Source organism: Pan paniscus, chromosome 8 (assembly GCF_029289425.2).
Source record: "Pan paniscus chromosome 8, NHGRI_mPanPan1-v2.0_pri, whole genome shotgun sequence".
Lineage (NCBI taxonomy): Eukaryota > Metazoa > Chordata > Mammalia > Primates > Hominidae > Pan > Pan paniscus.
The window spans coordinates 103,998,035-104,017,918 of NC_073257.2; the positions used below are offsets into that span (position 1 = coordinate 103,998,035).

Here is a 19,884-nt window from a genome sequence, read left to right on the forward strand (position 1 = left end):
GAATTGAATTAATGATCAAAGGGGATATGAGATATGTTTAATATTAAAGACATTAATTGGGACTATTCTACTTTTTGGTTATTGTTCCTACAGCTAAAATCTGTTCCCATATTTTATTTTTGATTTTGGACCTAAGGTGTCCCCCAAGTCCCCAGTACAAAGTGTGATCTTTGTTTTTTAAAAAATTATGTTAAAAAAATATGTGTGTGTGTGTGTGTGTGTATATATATATATATTATATTTTAACAGATGATTCAGCAGCATCAAGAGTGGTTGGAAGACTTGGTTATTAGACTCCTTTGTGTTTTTGCATTAGACAGATTTGGAGACTTTGTTTCTGATGAAGTAAGTATCATTTAAGGGAGGCTTTGCCCAATCAAATTTTAAATTCTACAAAATATGTTTTTTGCAAATATGAGTTTTCTTCCTTTTTTGTCTGTAGGTTGTGGCACCAGTTCGTGAAACTTGTGCTCAAACATTAGGTGTGGTTTTAAAACACATGAACGAAACAGGAGTTCATAAGACTGTGGATGTGCTGCTAAAATTACTTACACAAGAACAATGGGAAGTTAGACATGGTGGTCTGCTGGGAATAAAATATGCTTTGGCAGTCCGTCAGGTAAATATTTCAAGTTTTGAAGCTTATGTGGGAGAGTTTTTTCCCCTTATAGTATATTTTCACTAATTAGACGAAATGGCCGTAGATTCTTACTGTTACAGAGAAGCCAGTCTTCCAAGATTTGCCGTCTTGAGACAGTGTCATAGAGATAGGTGGCGCTCATAAGAATTTAAGTATAAATCAAAAGATGGTTAGTTACATTGTTTGCTCTTTAAGTTCAAAGATTATTTTTCCTTTTTAATCCATTGCTACAGTTAATTCAGTGCTCTTCATGATTTGGTTTTACTGTTTTAACTCATTTAAATATTGAATACATGCTCTGAGGGCTATACAACATGGTGCCAAGTTATGCAGTATACATACAGGAGTAGACATCAAAGGTTAAAGCAGACAATCTGTATGGTCATGTACTTTTTACATAAACTGTCAGTTTTTTTTTTTTTTTAATCCTTTATGACAAAGCTTAGAAGAAGAAAATGCATGTAGTCTGATTATTTTCATATAGGGAAATAAGTTCTGAAAAATTAGATGCCTTGCTGATGGTCACAAAACTAGTTAAGGTTAGTACTAGAACTAGAAACTAAATGGCATGTCTTATAGAACAGTGTTTAGTGTAATGTTATACATCATCTAGGATGAAAATACCTGCATATGCACATAGTCCCCTACTCAGGAACATTTATGTTCCCTTAGTGGGTTATTAAAAACTCTGATATATTCTGGCTAGGAATTCAGTTCTTAGATTGGCCCACAAAAGCCTATTTCATATATAAATATATCTAAAGTCCTTTACTAAACTAATAAGTGCTGCGTAATCTATATATACACATAATATTTTTGTGGAAAAATTGATTCTGATTTCCAATATGAGATGCCAGTAAAACATCTCTTTTCTCCTTCTCCCTGCTTCTCCACCATAGATCTAGTGACAGAATTAGGGACTTCCACAAATAGTTGTCTTGACTCTGAACATAATGGGTCAGCAAAGAGTGAGTGTTGACGAAAAAGAAGAGACGTGGAAGTAAAGGAGAGATTATGAATGAGGAGCTAGAGAGAGACCAGGACCTTTTCTTACCAGTTTAATTTCCCGTAATACTTTCCAGTTGGGATCAGCATTGTCAGGGTGTTAGGCATTGGCCTATATAGGCATTTCACTATCCATTATGGCTACTTAATGCTTTGTGCCAGCTTTTCTTCTCTTCCCATGCTCACTGTATAACAGATTGGAACCTCCCTTTCTGTCTCAAAAAGCAAGCTCAAAGGCCTTTTGAAGTTTTCTAAGATTGTCTTTTTTTTTTTCCTTTCTTTAACTGCCAATAACAAAGCATTCGTGATTCTGCTGAGAGACCTGAACTCTCTGTCCAACTCTTTTCTCCCTCTGCTCCCTTCCTTGCTTTTCCTGCCCCTTTTAGTTCTCTTCTCCCCTTGGCAGCCACCCTCTTACCCCCATAAACAAAACCTTTTTTTCTGTGTTCTGCACTCTAGCCTCTGTAGATAACAATAGACTTATATGGAAATGGAAAGCACCTTATTGGTTTTTGAAATATTATCCCTATTTCGTAGTGAGACCAGTTCTCAGTGAGATTCCTAGTATATGATCACAGGAGTAATGTCTGGGGCCTGGTCTGTTGGGGGAAATGAAAAGACATTAAATTGGAATAATGAGAAGTGGGAAGGTATGGCTTTTCTTTCACTCTTCTCTCATTTTCCTTTTGGTTGTCGGTGGCATTGAATGAGATATGGAGGCTAGGATTCTGGCAGAGGGGTTTGTGTGTGTGTGTATTCACACAGAGAATTCATAGTCTTACGTATAAAACATGTTTTGATGTTTTATGTCTCATTGAATAAAGTACTTGATGCCCTTGTCTTTTTCAAATGGGATTACTTAGGCTTCTATTGATGTTACATTTTTGTTTATGTGGTTGTTTTTTAGTAGGTACAGTCATAATGATGTTTCAGTCAATGATGGGCCACATATATGATGGTGGTCCCATAAGATTATAATACTGTACTTTAATTGTACCTTTTCTGTATTTAAATATACCAATATTTATCATTTTGTTAGTAGCTGCCTATGGTATTCAGTTCAGTAACATGCTGTGCAGGTTTGTAGCCTAGAAGCAATAGGCTGTGTCACACACATAGTTAGGCGTGGTATAGGCTATACTGTTTAGGTTTGTGTAAGTACACTCTATAATGTTCACAGAATGACAGAATTGCCTGATGTATTTCTCAGAATGTATCCATTGTTAAGCAGTGCATGACTATAAATATTGGAATTTAGCTGTCATGTGGCAAATTTAAATTTTAAAATGTTTAAGCACAGTAACTGTAGAATAGAAAATTAATTTATTTTCATGTACTGTTTTACAGGATGTAATTAATACTTTATTGCCTAAAGTTTTAACTAGAATAATTGAAGGACTCCAGGATCTTGATGATGATGTCAGAGCTGTTGCTGCAGCATCATTAGTGCCTGTAGTAGAAAGCCTTGTCTATCTTCAGACACAAAAGGTAAATTAAATATTTTTACAGTTTCTTACTATGGAGCTTGTTTTCTTTTGGGATATGGAGTATTAGAAAATACATTGTGTACATTTTTCTCCTTCATCTTCAATTTTTTTTTTAACAACAGCCCTCTGATGCATGCAATCTTGATTATATATTGTACTTTGGAAGAGTGAATTGGATCCATTTGTCTGCTTTCCCTTCATGTACATAATATATAGGGAACTTCCTTGAGAAGAATGCAGCCATTTCTTCCTAATTTTACTCCTGGTTTTTAGATATATTGGATTTTTGTTTGTTTTGATTTTAGTTTTTGGATTTTTTTTTAAAATCTAGTCTCCCCTTCCCTCCCTGTCTCTCCTCTCCTCCTCTCATTATTAATTATTAATTAGTATTAATTATTAACTAATAAGTGCTGTGTAATCTATATATACACATAACATTTTCTTTCTTTTCTTGGGTCTCACTCTGTCACCCAGGCCAGAGTGCAGTGGATGACATGTAGCCCCACTCTCCTGGGCTCAAGCAGTCCTTCCTGCCTCAGCCTCCTAAGTAGCTGGGACTACAGACACATGCCACTGTGCCTTGGCTGATTTTTTAAAAGGCATGGTGGCAGGCGCCTGTAGTCCCAGCTACTCAGGAGGCTGAGGTAGGAGAATGGCGTGAACCCGGGAGGCAGAGCTTGCAGTGAGCCGAGATCGCGCCACTGCACTCCAGCCTGGATGACAGAGTGAGACTCCGTCTCAAAAAAAAAAAAAAAAAAAATTATTTTTTGTAGTGATGGGAGAGTCCCCCTATGTTGCCCAGGCTGGTCTCAAACTCCTAAGCTCAAGAGATCTTCCCAGTCTTGGCCTTCCAGAGTGCTGGGGTTATAGGTGTGACCCATCACACCCACCCCTCTAGTCTCATTTTTTGAAATGACTTTTTTAAAGATCTGGCTGACTTTCCACCTTATTATCAAAATCAGAACACAAAGTTAGAAGTACAGTAAGCAGTATTTTAAGAGCTTAAAAACTAAATTTTTAAAATGATGATTAGTACCATTTTAAATGCAGTAAAATTACATAGAAGAACATGTCTTGTGTCTCGATGCTCTGTTGTTTTCACAGTTAAGTTTTTTACATAAAATAGTTGTGGCTCTTATTTTCTGAATTCTACCCATTATGAGTCTGGTCAGGCAGGGAAGTATCAAAGTAGAGTTGAATGGCATTAAAAAGAAGGAATAGAGAATTGTTAAAGGCAAATAGTGTGACCTCCTTAACTTTACTCAAAATTGACACCGTCCAAGGTCATTGGAATTGCATGTGTTGTTGAATCAGTAGTGACCCCTGGGATACAATTTGGCAGGGTTTGTGAGTATTTTGTGCAAAATTGATAACTTTTCTTGAAAACTGATCTTATAGGTACCCTTCATTATAAATACATTGTGGGATGCTCTTCTGGAATTAGATGATCTAACAGCTTCAACAAATAGTATTATGACTCTCCTTTCATCCTTGTTAACTTATCCTCAGGTCCAACAATGCAGGTAATTATTTCTAATTAGTGGAATAAAGTAAAAAGTCTTTACATACCTTTCGAGATAATTCAGCCTAAACATACAATATTTTAGCACCTTTAAGAATAATATTATTTAAGCTGGAGATGCCAAAGACTACCGTTTTCAGAAGGCCTTGTCTTTTTTACTCTAGCCATCTGGGCAGCAGCTTACAAAGATCATTTTTTTTTACCCTTGAGATATTTCAGTTATATAATTCATTGTCTTGTTCGTCTTATAATTGTTTACTTAGAAATATAATCATTGAATAGTATTTCCAGTTCTAGCCCTAGAAGGTAGAATTTTAGCTTTATTTAGTAACATTTAGTTAACAGAATTATCATCGAACATCAGCTTTATATTTTCTAAAACTTGCCCCCTGTGAACTTTTTTTTTGTAATGTTCATGTCTTCAACTCTTGTTCTTGATTTCAGTAATTACTTATCATGAGGGAAATACATAATAATGTAATATAATGTCCAAAGGCAGAGATCAAGTGAAGCCAAAAACATACATCAAAAATTTAGTGTCACCAATTTTCCTGTCCTGATATATGAATCTCAGCTCAGCGAATTAACATATTCCCTACCTTTTAGACTGGCCCTTGAATATTGTTAGAGATAAGTGTCCTTAGAGATAGAGAATAGTGTCCTTAGAGACAGAGAAGAAAAAATTATTATGCAACTTTAAAAAATTCACAGATGAGAAAATTACTCTTCTTGTCCTAGTGAGGGCGTTCAGTGAATGTTCATATAAATGCTTATATGTGGTTTCTGGCTCTATGAGTATTTCCCATGAAACCCATAGATGTATAAAAAAAGTAGAAAATATTTCAAATAATACTGACCTACTGGAAGTACTTTAATGCTAAGTTTAGATTAGTTGGATAGCCTATAAGTAGGAATAGCAAAATAAGTGCCTATAAAAGCAAAAGAAGAGAAAAATTGAAGTGGTAGTACATTTATGGGGTTTCCTAATTTTCGATGTTTCTATTACTAATGAAAGCTGTACAAACTAAATGAGTTAATCTATGTGAAAGCCCTCTTTAAGCTGCAAGATGAAGGGGTTTTTCATTACTGTAAATCAAGGATTGGTAATCTTTTTCTGCAAAGGCCCAAATAGTGAGTATTTTTGTTTTGTGAGCCAGTCTGTCTGTCAAAACTACTAAGCTGTCACTGTAGTGTGAAAACAGCTGTACATGGGTAATACATAAGAGAATGAACGTGCCTGTGTACACATAAAACTTCTACTTAAAAAAAAATGGGTGGAATTGATTTGGCCTATGGGCCTAGTGGATGGTGTCAGAAAAACTGGATAATATAAAAAAGAATATAGTGAAAATTCTATTAATTCAATGTAAAATAATGTAGTTTTCCATCTTTTTTGTTTCAAATTTGCTTCATATATTGTGATACTTGGCAGATACTTTCTTCTAGTTTATGTAAGAAGAAATGTAGCATGTTATTTGGAGCATGAACAGTTAGACATTTAACAAGACTTTGTTATAATGCTTTTATGTGTTTTGTGTCTTTTTTATGTCTATGTGTACCTGTGTTTAAGTTAGAATTTTATAAATAAATTTGCTAAATATGAAAATAAATACAAGAAAGTGGTGTTCATACAAACCTGCAAGTAATGAAAATAGTGTTAAAAGATAGGCCTCCTGGGAGGAACCACAAAAGACCAAATACAGTGGCATATTATTTTTTGCTCATGTCTTTTTCTATGGAGCCATATATTTCAAATGCTGCTTATGAATTATTTCCTAGTTGCAGGTAACTTTTACAAATGACTTATGAATGTGACAGGAATCCTGTGGCCCAAGTTAGTCTAGACTTGGCTTTGTTTGCTTCCCCATTTAAAACTTAATCTATGAGAAGGAAGAAATTTGAGTTTTCCTAACTTAGTAATACTATACCAGGAAAATAAATGTCAAAGTTGCTACCATACCACCACTTGCTCATTTGATATGTGACAGAGATGGCCCCAAAGGGAGATGGAAATTATGTGTATCTGCCCATTGGGGTTAGCCATGGGGAAGAAGTAAGGATTAGCAATCCTGATCATGTAGGCTGACTACCAGCTAGGATACATGTCCCATTTTCCTAAGAACAATTATATTGGAAAGTCCTAACTTGATAAAGATGACTCATAGCATTAGTGCCATAGAAGAACCTGATGTTAGTATTTCTACCCTTCTTTTTGACTGCATTTGCTCTGGCTCTTCTGTTGCTACGATAACAGTTGTGAATGACATTGTTACATGAATGTTCATATGAAAACTGTATTATCTTTTAAGAATTTATTCATCAAAAAAGTCACATGGTGTCAGCATCACTAGATCCCATGAGAATATTTAGATAATGTATCTACAGAGTTACAACTTAGAATAAGTAAGATTAATTTGTGTCTTCTTTATTAGTATTCAACAGTCACTGACAGTTTTAGTTCCACGTGTCTGGCCTTTTTTGCATCACACTATATCATCAGTTCGAAGAGCAGCATTGGAAACTCTGTTTACGTTATTATCAACACAGGACCAGGTAAGAACTGATAACTATAGCAGTCTTGAAACTTATATAAATTAATTTTATAAAATAAACCTGGTCTTTAGCTTACCCTTGCTGTATATCCAAAGATCAGGACAATGTTGGGCCTAGTGGTATGGTAACCATGTAGATGAATATAATCACTGTAAGAGCAGAAATATTTTAATATTTTGTTCTAGGTTGTATTCTCAGCACTTGAAATCATGCTTAACACATAGGAAGTCCTCAGTAAATGTTTGTTGAATGAGTGATTGATTGAATAGTCTCTTCCTGTCAGAGACCTGTTATATAGTCTTTGCATGCTCTTTGTCTGTGTGGCTGACAGTTGGGTGACTGGCAGAACCCATGGCCCAGGTGAGAAGGCTACATTTGAAGGTCTCGAGTACAACTCTTAAAGACTTACCAAGGAATTCCCAGGCTCTTGCCTTTATTTAAAGATTTTTCAATCTTAAGAGCATGCTATTTTCAAGGATAGTATACTTCAGGAGTCACGTTGAAATGTCTACAGAGATCATTCAGATAATAACAGTGTGTAAATGGAGCCTGTGGTGAGCTTAGGAGTCCTTGCCCTGTTTATAAAAGGCTTCACATTCCCATTTTTAAAATAACCTTATAGGTCAAACAAAATACCTAGATTTAGGGGACTATCAGTAAGAAATTTAGTTTTCTAGTGTGCAGTTAATAGGTACTACAGTTTGGGCCAATCATTTTTTAAAAATAGTGACTAAGTAGTGAATAAGTGCCTCTTTTGTGTTCACTAACCGTGGATTCTCATGTGAATTAGGAACATTTTGTGTAGACTTGCTTTAATGTGCAGCATGATACTCTGTTGAACTTCTGTAAATAAACATCTGTAAATTTTGTTTGGCATTATCGTTTTGATTTTGTCTAATCCAAATCTCTGAGAACAACTGTCAGGTCTGTTTTACAGTTCTCAGTTGATCAAGCATGGGCTGATATGACAGCTGGCATGGGTTGTTCTTAATTTTCATTTCATTTTTGCTTTATTTTTATGATTTTTGCCTAAATGTTTGTGAATTCTTAAATTCATTTTATGTAGACCCTTTGAAGTTACCAAATTTTTTCTCTTCATATTGTTCTTTTTGTATATATGGACTTTATTTTTAATAGCAGTTTTAGATTTACAGAAAAAATGAAGGAAAAGTACAGAAAGTTCCTGAATACCCTTTTATCCCTCCTACTACCCACACATAGTTCCCCTTATTGTTAACATCTTGCATTAGTGTGGTACATTTATTAAAACTGATGAGCCAATATTGATACATGAAAGTCCACACTTTACAGTAGGGTTCGTTCACTCTTCTGTACATTTTGTACATATTGTACATTTACAAATGTACAATAATATGTACCCACCATTACAGTATCATACAGAGTAGTTTAACTATCCCCAAAATCCCCTGTGTTCCACCTATTCATCCTTCCTTCCCTGTCCCTGAACCCTTAACAGCCACTGATCTTTCTTACTGTCTCCTTAATTTTGTCTTTTCCAAAATATCACATAGTGGAATCATATAGTATGCTGCCTTTTCAAATTGGCTTCTTTCACTTAGCAATATGAAATTAAGGTTTCTCCATGTCTTTTCATGTCATGGTAGCCCATTTCTTTTTATCACAGAATGATACTCCATTGTCTGTACCAGTTTATTCATTTGCCTTCTAAGGACATCTTAATTGCTTCCAGTTTTTGGCAATTGTGAATAAAATTGTTAGAAACATTCACGTGCAGGTTCTTATGTGGGCATTAAGTTTTCAACTCACTTGAGTAAATACCAAGGAGCGTATCTGCTGAATTGTATGGTAAGGGTATGTTGACTTTTGTAAGAAACTGCCAACTGTCTTCCAAGTGGCTGTACCATTTTGTGTTTCTACCAGCAATGAGTGAGGGTTCCTATTGCTTTACATTCTGGCCAGCATTTTTTGTCAGTGTTTTGGGTTTTAGCCATTCTTATAAGTGTGTAGTAGTATTTCATTGTTGTTTTAATTTGCAGTTTCCTAGTGATACATGATGTTAAGCATCTTTTCATATGTTTATTCGCCATCTACCTCTCATCTTCGGTGAGGTGTCTGTTCAGCTTTTGCCTATTTTTATTTATTTTATTTTTGAGACAAGGTCTCACACTGTTGCATGGGTGTGATCATAGCTTACTGCAACCCTGAACTCGTGGGCTCAAGTGATCTTCCCATTTCAGCCTCCTGAGTAGCTGAGACTACAAGCACGCACCACCATGTCTGGCTAATTAAAAGAAAAAAATTTTTTTTTTTTTTTTTTTGTTAGAGATGAGGTCTTGCTAGGTTACCCAAGCTAGTCTTTTGCCTATTTTAATATTGGGTTGTTTTCTTATTGTTGAATTTTAAGAGTTCTTTGTATATTTTAGATACAGTTTCATATTGTTTTTTAAAGCCCTTTTATTCCTTATTAGGTGATCAAGCCACCTGCAGGCTATTTTTAACTTGTGACTTTATTATTAGTAATACCAACTTTACATTACTAGAAAATAAGGTATTCTGTATAAATGAAATTTTCAAATAACTGAAATATACTTTTTTTGCCACAAAAAAAAAGTTAGCTATTAAAATGACTGCCACAGTAGATCATCATTTTAAAGTATATTAAACATAAGCTAACTTTTTTTTGGTGAATCAGTCACCAATATTATTTGTTGGTTATTAGTTTTTATACTGTTTATTATAGCATACTGTGGGAATATTGAGATACATGAGTCACTGTTTGCAGTAATTGAACTGTTCTTTTTCGGTTTGCTTTTGCCTAATTTTTATCTCCTCTCTGCTGTCAATTGTGATTTCTCACTTTTGTTAGTCTTGTAATACCTCCTCCCTTGTTCTAAAATTTTTGCTATAAATAAGATCCCAAGATTGTTATAAATCCCCGTCAGGCCCAGCGTGGTGGCTCAGGCCTGTGATCCCAGCACTTTGGGAGGCTGAGGTGGGCGGATCACTTCAGGCCAGGAGTTCCAGACCAACGTGGGCAACATGGTGAAACCCTGTCTCTACTAAAAATACCAAAATTAGCTGGGCATGATGGTGTCTGCCTGTAATCGTAGCTACTCGGGAGGCTGAGGCACAAGAATTGCTTGAACCTGGGAGGCAGAGGCTGCAGTGAGCCGAGATTGCACCACTGCCAAGCCTGGATAACAGAGCGAGACCCTGTCTGAGAAAAAAAAAAAATTCGCCTTCCAATTTTTAGTCCCTCAATGATTATGGATATCGGCTTTTAAAATTTCCTGGTTGTGAAAACATCTCTGTGTTCTTTGATGTTGATTTTCTTGTCCAGGGATTTTTTTTTTTTTTCCTTTTGAATTTGCCCTTGCTGGCTCATAAATGAAGGCTTTGGTACTAGCCTTCATTTCTTTATCATTTAATATGACTCTTTATCATTTCCTATACCAGAATGCCATTGTCTTTGTATGTAATTTGTGGCATGTCAGCCACCTCTTAAGCATGGGCCCTCAATGTTTGTTAAGTAAATTAGTGTGAGATTCTGTGCTGGGTTTTCTGGGAAATAAAAGAAATCCTGTGTATTAGCCTTTTTTCACACTCCTGATAAAGACATACCTGAGACTGGGCAATTTACAAAAGAAAGAGGTTTAATTGGACTTAGTTCCACATGGTTGGGGAAGCCTCACAATCATGGTGGAAGGCAAGGAGGAGCAAGTCACGTCCATGTGGATGGCAGCAGGCAAAGACAGAGCTTGTGCAGGGAAACTCCTGTTTTTAAAATTGTCAGATCTTGTAAGAATTATTCGCTGTCATGAGAACAGCACAGGAAAGACCCACTCCGTGATTCACTTATCTCCCACTGGGTCCCTGTAACAACACATGGGAATTATGGGAGCTACAAGATGAGATTTGGATGGGGACACAGAGCCAAACCATATCATCCTACATGTTTCTTACCTTGGAAAAGTTTACAGTATGGTTGCTATAAGACTATTATATTACATGGTAAGTTTAATAACCTCTACAAAGAGTTAAATAACAGAAGACCAGTATGTGAGAGATGTCAGACAGCAGCATTAAAAGATAAACTAAGCTGAAAGGTCAGGAAGATTAGGTGATGTGGTTAAAAAAACTAGTATTCCCTCACTTCTTTTTGATTCATATTTAGTATCTTTGATATGTACTTTCACAGACATTTTACTGAATATGTCAATTTCAAGTTAGACAAGCATACAGAATGTGTTTTGAACAAAAGTGCTTTTCTAGTCTGTTCCCTTTAGACTTTTAAAACATTCTGCTTCCATATTTTTCTTCCAGTTATTCTGACATGTTTGTGGTCCTTTTTTGTTGGAGTCTTAACGTTTATTGTGTTTCCTGTATCCTTTTGTGTTGATTATGCTTTTAGCTTCTTTTTCTATTATTTTTCATAACTTTTCAATGGCATCATTCATGAAATTTCACTTGTGTTTAGCCTTTATCTTCAGCGTATCTCTTTACTGAAAGAGATGCTGTCTATGAAACTTAATATTGGTGCTTCCAGATTTTGTGCTTTGTCACTGCCCTGATCCTTGCTGTTTATTATCCTCACCACCAAAGACTATGGCTATGGCACTAATCACTGATTCTTAGCAGGCTCTGATTTTGGTCCCCACATACATGCTTTACTATTTTTATTGGCTATTTCATTCTGTGTTTTCAAATAATGGTATAAAGCCAAACTTTTTTTTTTTTTTTTTTTGAGTTGGAGTTTTGCTCTTGTTGCCCAGGCTGGAGTGCAATGGCATGATCTTGGCTCACTGCAACCGCTGCCTCCCGGGTTCAAGCGATTTCCTTCCTCAGCCTCCTGAGTAGCTGGGATTACAGGCATGCGCCACCACGCCTGGCTAATTTTTGTATTTTTAGTAGAGACAGGGTTTCGCCATGTTGTTCAGGCTAGTCTTGAACTCCTGACCTCAGGTGATCCACCTGCCTCGGCCTCCCAAAGTGCTGGGATTACAGGCAGGAGCCACCGTGCCCAGCCCAAAGCCAAACCTTTCAGGAAGCTTTTCTTAATACTACCACCTATTTCCTTTTTTTAAATTTTGGGATTTTTTTTTTTAATGGAGAAAAGAGCAGGGAATTGTATGAAACAGCATTCATTTATGTTTACACCATCCATAATTGACATTTCTTATAATTTTGTCTTGTTTCAAGTTTTTGTAATAAAAAATTAAAATTAAGTTATAATCCTATCTTCTAATTTACCTATTTCTGCCTTCTGTGTATTCATAAAAATTATCATCCTTTCTCCAGTATGCTCCTTAAAGTTTGGAATTTTTGTTTCTACATGGTCATAGTATTTCTAAAAGGAAAGAATTTAAGTTTCAGAAGGATTTGGGGGACCATAGCCTCAGTTACTCACAAACTGGTTAGTAATTTGTAATCGCCTACCACTATATTAGAATTAAATTCCTGTCTTTCTTGGTTTTCTAATACTTGGCTCTTGTCAACATTTTCCCCTAATATTTCCTAATGTATACTCTGGAATCAAGAACATTTTCTAAATCCACTCCTGTATCCTAAGTGTAATCATGTTCATTTGACCAAAGTATCTTTGGACATGACTCCTTGCTCCCTGCTCCCCTACCCCCACTCCCTCCCACTGTCACCTTCCTAAATTTTAGCTCCCTTTCTTCCTCTCTGTACCTTTTCTCTCATGAGACAAATCAAATCTCTAGTGCGACAAAGCATTTCCAACTTCTGTAACTTGTTTTATCTAAATCATTGTTTAAAGTCGTCATTATGCAATGAAAACTCATTTAATTTTTATTGTTAATCTTGTGATCCCATTATTTGCTTTCTGAAAAGCTGTACGAATAAACCATCTCTGATGCTTTTATCTGTTATTGTATTCCTCTCCACAAATTGCCTGAAAGTTACTTATTGATTAATTTATAGCTGTGTGCAAACTCTTTGTGGTGCAGTTCCATGATTCCTTTCCTGCAACTTTGAAAGCCAAAGCTTATTGTGAATTGGGTCAATTTATAAAACTACTAATTTGGTGGCAAAACCTGACCATTCTGAAGAGAAACTGTTTAGTCTTTATCCCACTTAATATGCCTATTCACACATTTTGCTGCAGAAATATTAATATATTTTATTCAGGTGCTACTGGTATTGTATTGGAGATATTATATAATATACACTGTATACAATTCATTATTCTAAAATTTGAAAAATTTCTGAGTTTCAAAACACATCTGGCTCCAGGGAATTTGGATGAAAGATCATTGACCTATTGTGATAATAAAAATCCACTCTCACTTTTAATTTGTGTTCCTTTTTCTGAGCTGCTTCCTTGCCTTTGATTTCTTAGTGTTGTTAAGTATTCCTAATTAGTCAGCAATCCTTTATGGAAGCAATCATAATGTAAAGAGCCATTAAATAGAGCTTTTTATCACTGTTGTTACCCCTTCAATGGTATAATGAAAAGATCCCTTAAATAGACAGGATCTGAGTTCTAACTTTGGCTCTATCATTTGCTAATTTATGACCTTTGTCAGATTTGTCTAACCCTCTCTGGTGATTATCTCTAGCCTCTCTCAGAGTTACATGGATCAAGTGAGATAATGTATATGAAAGTGCTTTGAAAATGTTAATGCTATACAAGTATAAATAATAGTACAGATACTAAAAGAATAATTAGTAGTTCCATTCTGAGCATTCTTTCCTTATTCTGGGGTATAGGAATGATATTTAATTGTGATAATAATAATCTAAGCTGTTGAGGGCTTACTTTATGCTAGGAACTGTGCTAAGCAGTTTACATGAGGTGGCTACTGCCATTCCTGTTTTGCAGATGAGAGAACTGATAATCAAAGATTAAGAAACTTTCCCAAGCTCATATAAGCAGCTCACTTCAGTTTCAGATCTTATTCTGGCTTTCAGCTTTTAACTAAATTTTATATGGGGACAAAATAATTATGTGTCTAATTGCTTTCCCACTTCTGCATATGGAGTCATTTTAACTACAAAGTGAGAAAAGGAAACTCACCTGAATTACTAGTAGCTGTGTCCTGGTTTCAGTTTCTGACTTCTCAAGCTATACCTCAATAATTCTAAAGTAATTTTTCAAGGTCAGACTTGGCTATAGCTCAGTGTGTCACTGCGTTGTAAAGATTGATGCTTCTGTTTCCTTGAAATTATCCTGGTTATCTTTAGTAATTTTTTGGTTTTGTTTTGCTTTGTAAAATCAGTAGATTTTATAAGGGAGATGTCCTTATTTTTAAAAGGCATCCGTTATAAGTATGTGTGCTGGCATGCACATCTCTAAAATGTCCTTAAATAAAACTACAGTTAATACAGTTGTCTCTGAAACATTATTTCCTTTATACTTCCCTGTGGCATACCATGGCATTTGTGAAAATATATTGTTTAATCAGTGTGCCTTCTTCTGTGATGTTAAGATGTGAAAGAATTGGCAAACTTGGCATCTTGAGGAGCATGAACTAGGTACTCTTAAGAAAAACCATGGCCAGGCACAGTGGCTCACTCCTGTAATCCCAGCACTTTGGGAGGCCAGTGCAGGCAGATCACTTGAGGTCAGGAGTTTGAGACCAGCCTGGCCAACACAGTGAAACCCTGTCTTTACTAAAAATACAAAAATTAGCCAGGAGTCGTGGTGGGTGCCTGTAATCCCTGCTATTCGGGAGGTTGAGACAGGAGAATCACTTGAGCCCGGGAGGCAGAGGTTGCAATGAGCCGAGAGATTGCACCACTGCACTCCAGCCTAGGTGACAGAGTGAAACTCTGTCTCAAAAACAAAAAACAACTGGTTTTATTTCATAATGATTTACAGTCAAGGTGTAACTTTTTTTGCTAAACTAGCAGCTTGGTAATCAAAGTGAAGGAATTTACCATTTGTTTGTCCTTTCTATATTGTCTCTTTAGCCAGTGTGTTTGTACGTGCTAGAGTATACCTATTAATATATATGTCTATCAGTGAACTACTGAAATATCCAGATTAACTAGTGTTAGTAACTGGTAACTGTTGTTGCCAGACAAACTCCTAGACATGAATCTCCTATTTTGCCTTCTTTACTGACTGGGTCAACTTTTCCATTCCATTGCATCTCAGTCACTTTGTGAGTCATTCCAAAATTTCAGTTACCAATACCTTAACTTTTGTTTGAAAGGCAAGCTTAGTTACTACATGAAGATATACATGAGATTGAGTTGGAATCTGAAGCATAATTTCGAATGTTAGAAAATTTAACATACACAAATAAGTAGGAAACAAAGACCAAAAGAATAGCCTGAACTAAGACTTTGGCCTTAGAGAATGCTAGCGTATTTGGGTATTGCCAGATTTTATAAAAATATGAAAAGGAGAGAGCAAAGTTGAAATATTTAGCTGACCTTCAATAAATGTTGGTTGGAGAAATGAATAGAACAAGGCATTATAAACTGTCTGATATGGAAATTTTCTTTTCCTTTGGCTGTGGATCACAATAGGGTTTCAGAGCAAATTAGTAAAATTAGTGAAAGAACCCAGTGTGATTCATCACCAACTTATAGGTTCTCTCCTGATCTTTTTCCCTGCAGTCTGAGAGCATTTGATATGCTGGTAGAAATGATGAATTGGCCTGCAGGCAAGAATCAGGTGTTTGTGGTAATGCTCAGATTGCTCCATTTTTCTGAGTGTACCCATTTTGTGGGAAGATAAAAGAGGGACCGTAACAAAAGGGTACAGACAAGATCTTATCCCACCTGAGATGCCAAATCTGCCAGTTAGGGATCTATGGCTGAGCCATTTTTACAATACAACATTCCTGACACCAAACTTGTGGGTTTTTTCCTTACACCAACCAATTATCCAACTCCCTGGTTGCCAACTTGGTATCATACAATTCAGTTCACTTCTGACAGTCTACCTGGAATTAGTGTCAGCTCCCACAAGTTAGAGAGCTCAGTCGCACAACAGATACCAGTTGCAAGTGTTGGACCTTCCATACTTCTGATCTACCATCTGTAAACTGGGTTCCCCTGACCCTCTCCTCAGGTTCGATAACTTGTTAGAATGCTTCACAGAACTCAGACTGTTAAACTGGTAATTACAATTGCCGGTTTTCTATAAAGGACACAACTTAGGAACAGCCAGTTGGAAGGAGATGCACAAGGCAAGGTATGGGGATGAGGTACGTGGAGCTTCCATGTCTTCTTTAGGCATGCCACCCTCAGCACCTCTGTGCACTCACCAGCCCATAAACCCATAAATGTAGGTGTTTTATGGAGACTCTATTATGTAGTCATGATTGATTGAATTATTAGCCATTAGTGAGGTGGTTAACTTAATCTCCAACCCCTCTAGCTCTGGAGGTGGGGAGCAGGAGGCAGTCTGAAATTTTTTAGCCCTCTAATCACATAGTTAGTTCCTCTGGCAACCAGCCCCCATTCTGAAGCTATCTTGGGGCCTCCCAAGAGTCACTTCGTTAGCACAAACTAGATTATGGTTATTATGAATAATCCCTATCACTCAGGAAGTTCTTTGGGTTTTAGGAGCTCTGTGCCAGGAGCTGGGGATGAAGATCAAATACGTTTCTTTTTAAGACCCTGGACAAAATGCTGAAAAAAAATTTCTTATATTACAGTATCACAATTTTGGGAAATTTTGCATATTGGCAACTATTCCTTATGATACGAATTTGGATCATTTCCAGTGGCCAGGATGGATTTCAGCAACTAAGTGCCTGCTATGTGCTCGAACAATTTTCTAGATAGTGGTAAGAGACAAGGCCTTTGCTCTCCTGTAGTGCTTAAAATAGGAGACTAGACAGGAGAAGACAAATAATTAAACAAGAATAACTTAATGAGGTAACTGATATGGGAGGTAGAAGACACTATTGGATCCTAAATGAGATGGGTGATGGACAGGGAAGGCATCATGTTAGAAGTGAAGTTTAAGCTGAAACCTGAAGGGTAAGTGGAATTTAGCCAGGGGAAAATAAGGGTAAGAGTCAGAGGAGGGAATAGTATGTGTAACTCTGGAGGCAGGAGAGAGCAGAATGGCACTAAATTAATAAGTGACAGGAAGTTGGTTTGGTGGAGGGCAACATGGAAGGGGGGTATAGATGGTTAGAAGTTTAACCTTCATTTTCAGGTACAGTGAAATGTCCATAGTCTTATTTCTGTCTGTCATCAACTCTCCTTATTCTGAGTCTCCGGAAGGCAGATCAGAGGAAGAAACGCCATTTCCATAGTTTTGCCTTTTCCAGAATGTCATATAGTTGGAATCATACAGTATGGAGCCTTTTCAGATTGGCTTCTTTCACTTAGTAATATGCATTTAAGATTTCTCTGTGTCTTTTCATGACTTGATAGTTCATTTTCTTTTTAGTGAATAATACTCCATTGTCTAGTTGTACCAGTTTGTTTATCCATTCACCTACTGAAGACATCTTGCCTGCTTCCAAGTTTTGGCAGTTATGAATAAAGCTGCTATAAACATCTTGTGCAGATTTTTGTGTGGACTTTTTTGCCTCCTTTGGGTAATATCAAGAAGCACAATTGCTGGATGGTAAGAGTATTTTTAATTTTTGTGAGAAACTTCCAAAATAGCTGCCCCATTTTGCATTTCTACCAGCAATGAGTGAGAGTTCCTGTTGATTCATATCCTGGCCAGCATTTGTTGTTGTCAGTGTTCTGGATTTTGGCCATGCTAACAGGTATAGAGTGGTATCTCATCGTTGTTTTAATTTGTATTTTCCTGGCAACATACGATGTGGGCCATCTTTTCATATGCTTATTTGCCTAGACTTTATTTTTCAGAGCAGTTTAGGTTCACAGCAAAATTGAAGGGAAAAGTACAGTTTCCATATATCCCATCCCCCATCCTCAACACTGCCTCCCCCACCATCAGTATTCCATACCAGACTAGTACTAATTTGTTACAGTCAGCGAACCTGCATTGACACATTATTATCAACCAAAGTCCATAATTTACTTTAGGGTTCACCCTCAGTAGTATACATTCCATTGGCTTGACAAACATGATGTCATGTATCCACAATTACAGTATCACACAGAATAGTTTAACTGCCCTAAAAATCCTGTGTTCTACCCATGTATCCTTTCCTTCTCTGGCTGTTTTTAATAATTATAAAGTAGAATTTAGTAGAGTAATGATGTTTGTAGCCTGAGAAGACAACTACAGTTTATATTACATGTATTGGTCATAAATATAGGGGGGAAATCTTCCTCTATAGATGTGACTTTTGGGGACCTACAGGCAACTGCTTGGATTGCCAGTGTTGGGGTTGAGGGTCAGGGAAGAGAGTTGGTAAATATTTTGGGGGGAAAATCAGAAATTAAGAGACATTATGGAAGAGTAACACCAAATTATTTGCTTATTGCTGTTATAGCTTTCCTAATTCTGTTAAGATTGTCCCTAATTCCCTCCAGTGAGAAAATAAGAACTTTTTTCTTCCCAGCTTCCCTTTCTCTTTCTCTTTGTCTAGAACTTAAACATTTATTATCCCTAGAACTTGTGGATTTCTGCAATTTCAGTTAAAATTTCCAAATTTCTCTTAAAAACACCGTATTTAGTGCTTTAAAAAAGTCATATGGAGGGCAGGGGCTGATAGGTACTTTGAGTTAGTTAGTAGAATTTATCTGATGGACATTTCTATCCAATGAAATGTCCTATGTTATCAGAAAAGTAGAGTTAAGACATAGTGAAGTAGTGAGAATGCTCCTCCAATGGATGATTTATGGCTTGTTTTTTTTTTTTTTCACTTTCATTTTAGGTTCATGGGTACATGTACAGGTTTGCTGTGTAGGTAAACTTATGTCACGGGGGTTTGTTTTAAGATTATTTTGCCACCTAGGTACTAAAGCTTAATAACCAGTAGTTATTTTTTCTGATCCTTTCCCTCCTTCCCACCCTCAAGTAGGCCCCAGTGTCTTTTGTTCCTCTCTTTGTGTCCTTGTGTTCTCATCAGCTAGCTCCCACTTACAGGTGAGAATATGTACTTCTCTGTTCCTGTGTTAGTTTGCTAAGGATAATGGCCTCCCGCTCCATCCATGTTCCTGCAAAGAACATGAGCTTGTTCTTTTTTAAGACTGCATAGTATTCCATGGTGTATGTGTACCACATTTTCTTTATCCAGACTACTGTTGATGGGCATTTAGGTTGATTCCATGTCTTTGCTCTTGTGAATAGTGTTGCAGTGAACATATTCATGCATATGTCTTTATGATATAATGATTTATATTCCTTTAGGTATATACCCAGTAAAGAAATTGCTAGGTCAAATGGCAGTTCTGTTTTTACCTCTTTGAGGAGTCATGTGGCCCTTTTAAAACTTGTTTCAAACCATGTTGAGAACATAAAACCCTGGTCCTACCTTTGTCATTAGTTTTCCATCGGCTACAAATTATAGGTAGCTTTCTAACTTAAACATTTATTATCCCTAGAACCTGTGGATTTCTGCCATTTCAGTTAAAATTTCCAAATTTCTCTTAAAAACACTGTATTTAGTGCTTAAAAAAAGTCATGTGGAGGGCAGGGGCTGTTAGGTACTTTGAGCTAGTTAGTAGAATTTCTCTGATGGACATTTCTATCCAGTGAGCTTGTAATTGTTTGAATAGCAATAGACAGTTTGGGATTCCTTATTCTGGGATTTCTGGACACACATTAGATACTTGGTGAA

At 36.5% G+C, this 19,884-nt stretch overlaps 1 protein-coding gene across 6 annotated transcripts in view; it reads left to right on the forward strand.

Annotated features, from left to right (window-relative positions):
• The window catches only part of BTAF1 (B-TFIID TATA-box binding protein associated factor 1), a 108,082-nt gene that overhangs the window by 37,500 nt on the left and 50,698 nt on the right, over nt 1-19,884 (forward strand). For 5 of the 6 annotated variants that reach the window (XM_003825359.4, XM_055093132.2, XM_034931088.3 and 2 more), the window contains 5 exons: nt 250-345; nt 443-619; nt 2,993-3,133; nt 4,531-4,655; nt 7,087-7,207. In XM_003825359.4, coding sequence (XP_003825407.1) covers nt 250-345; nt 443-619; nt 2,993-3,133; nt 4,531-4,655; nt 7,087-7,207 — 660 coding nt within the window. The remainder of the gene's footprint in view (nt 1-249; nt 346-442; nt 620-2,992; nt 3,134-4,530; nt 4,656-7,086; nt 7,208-19,884) is intronic. The other variant, XM_034931087.3, reaches the window with a different exon arrangement.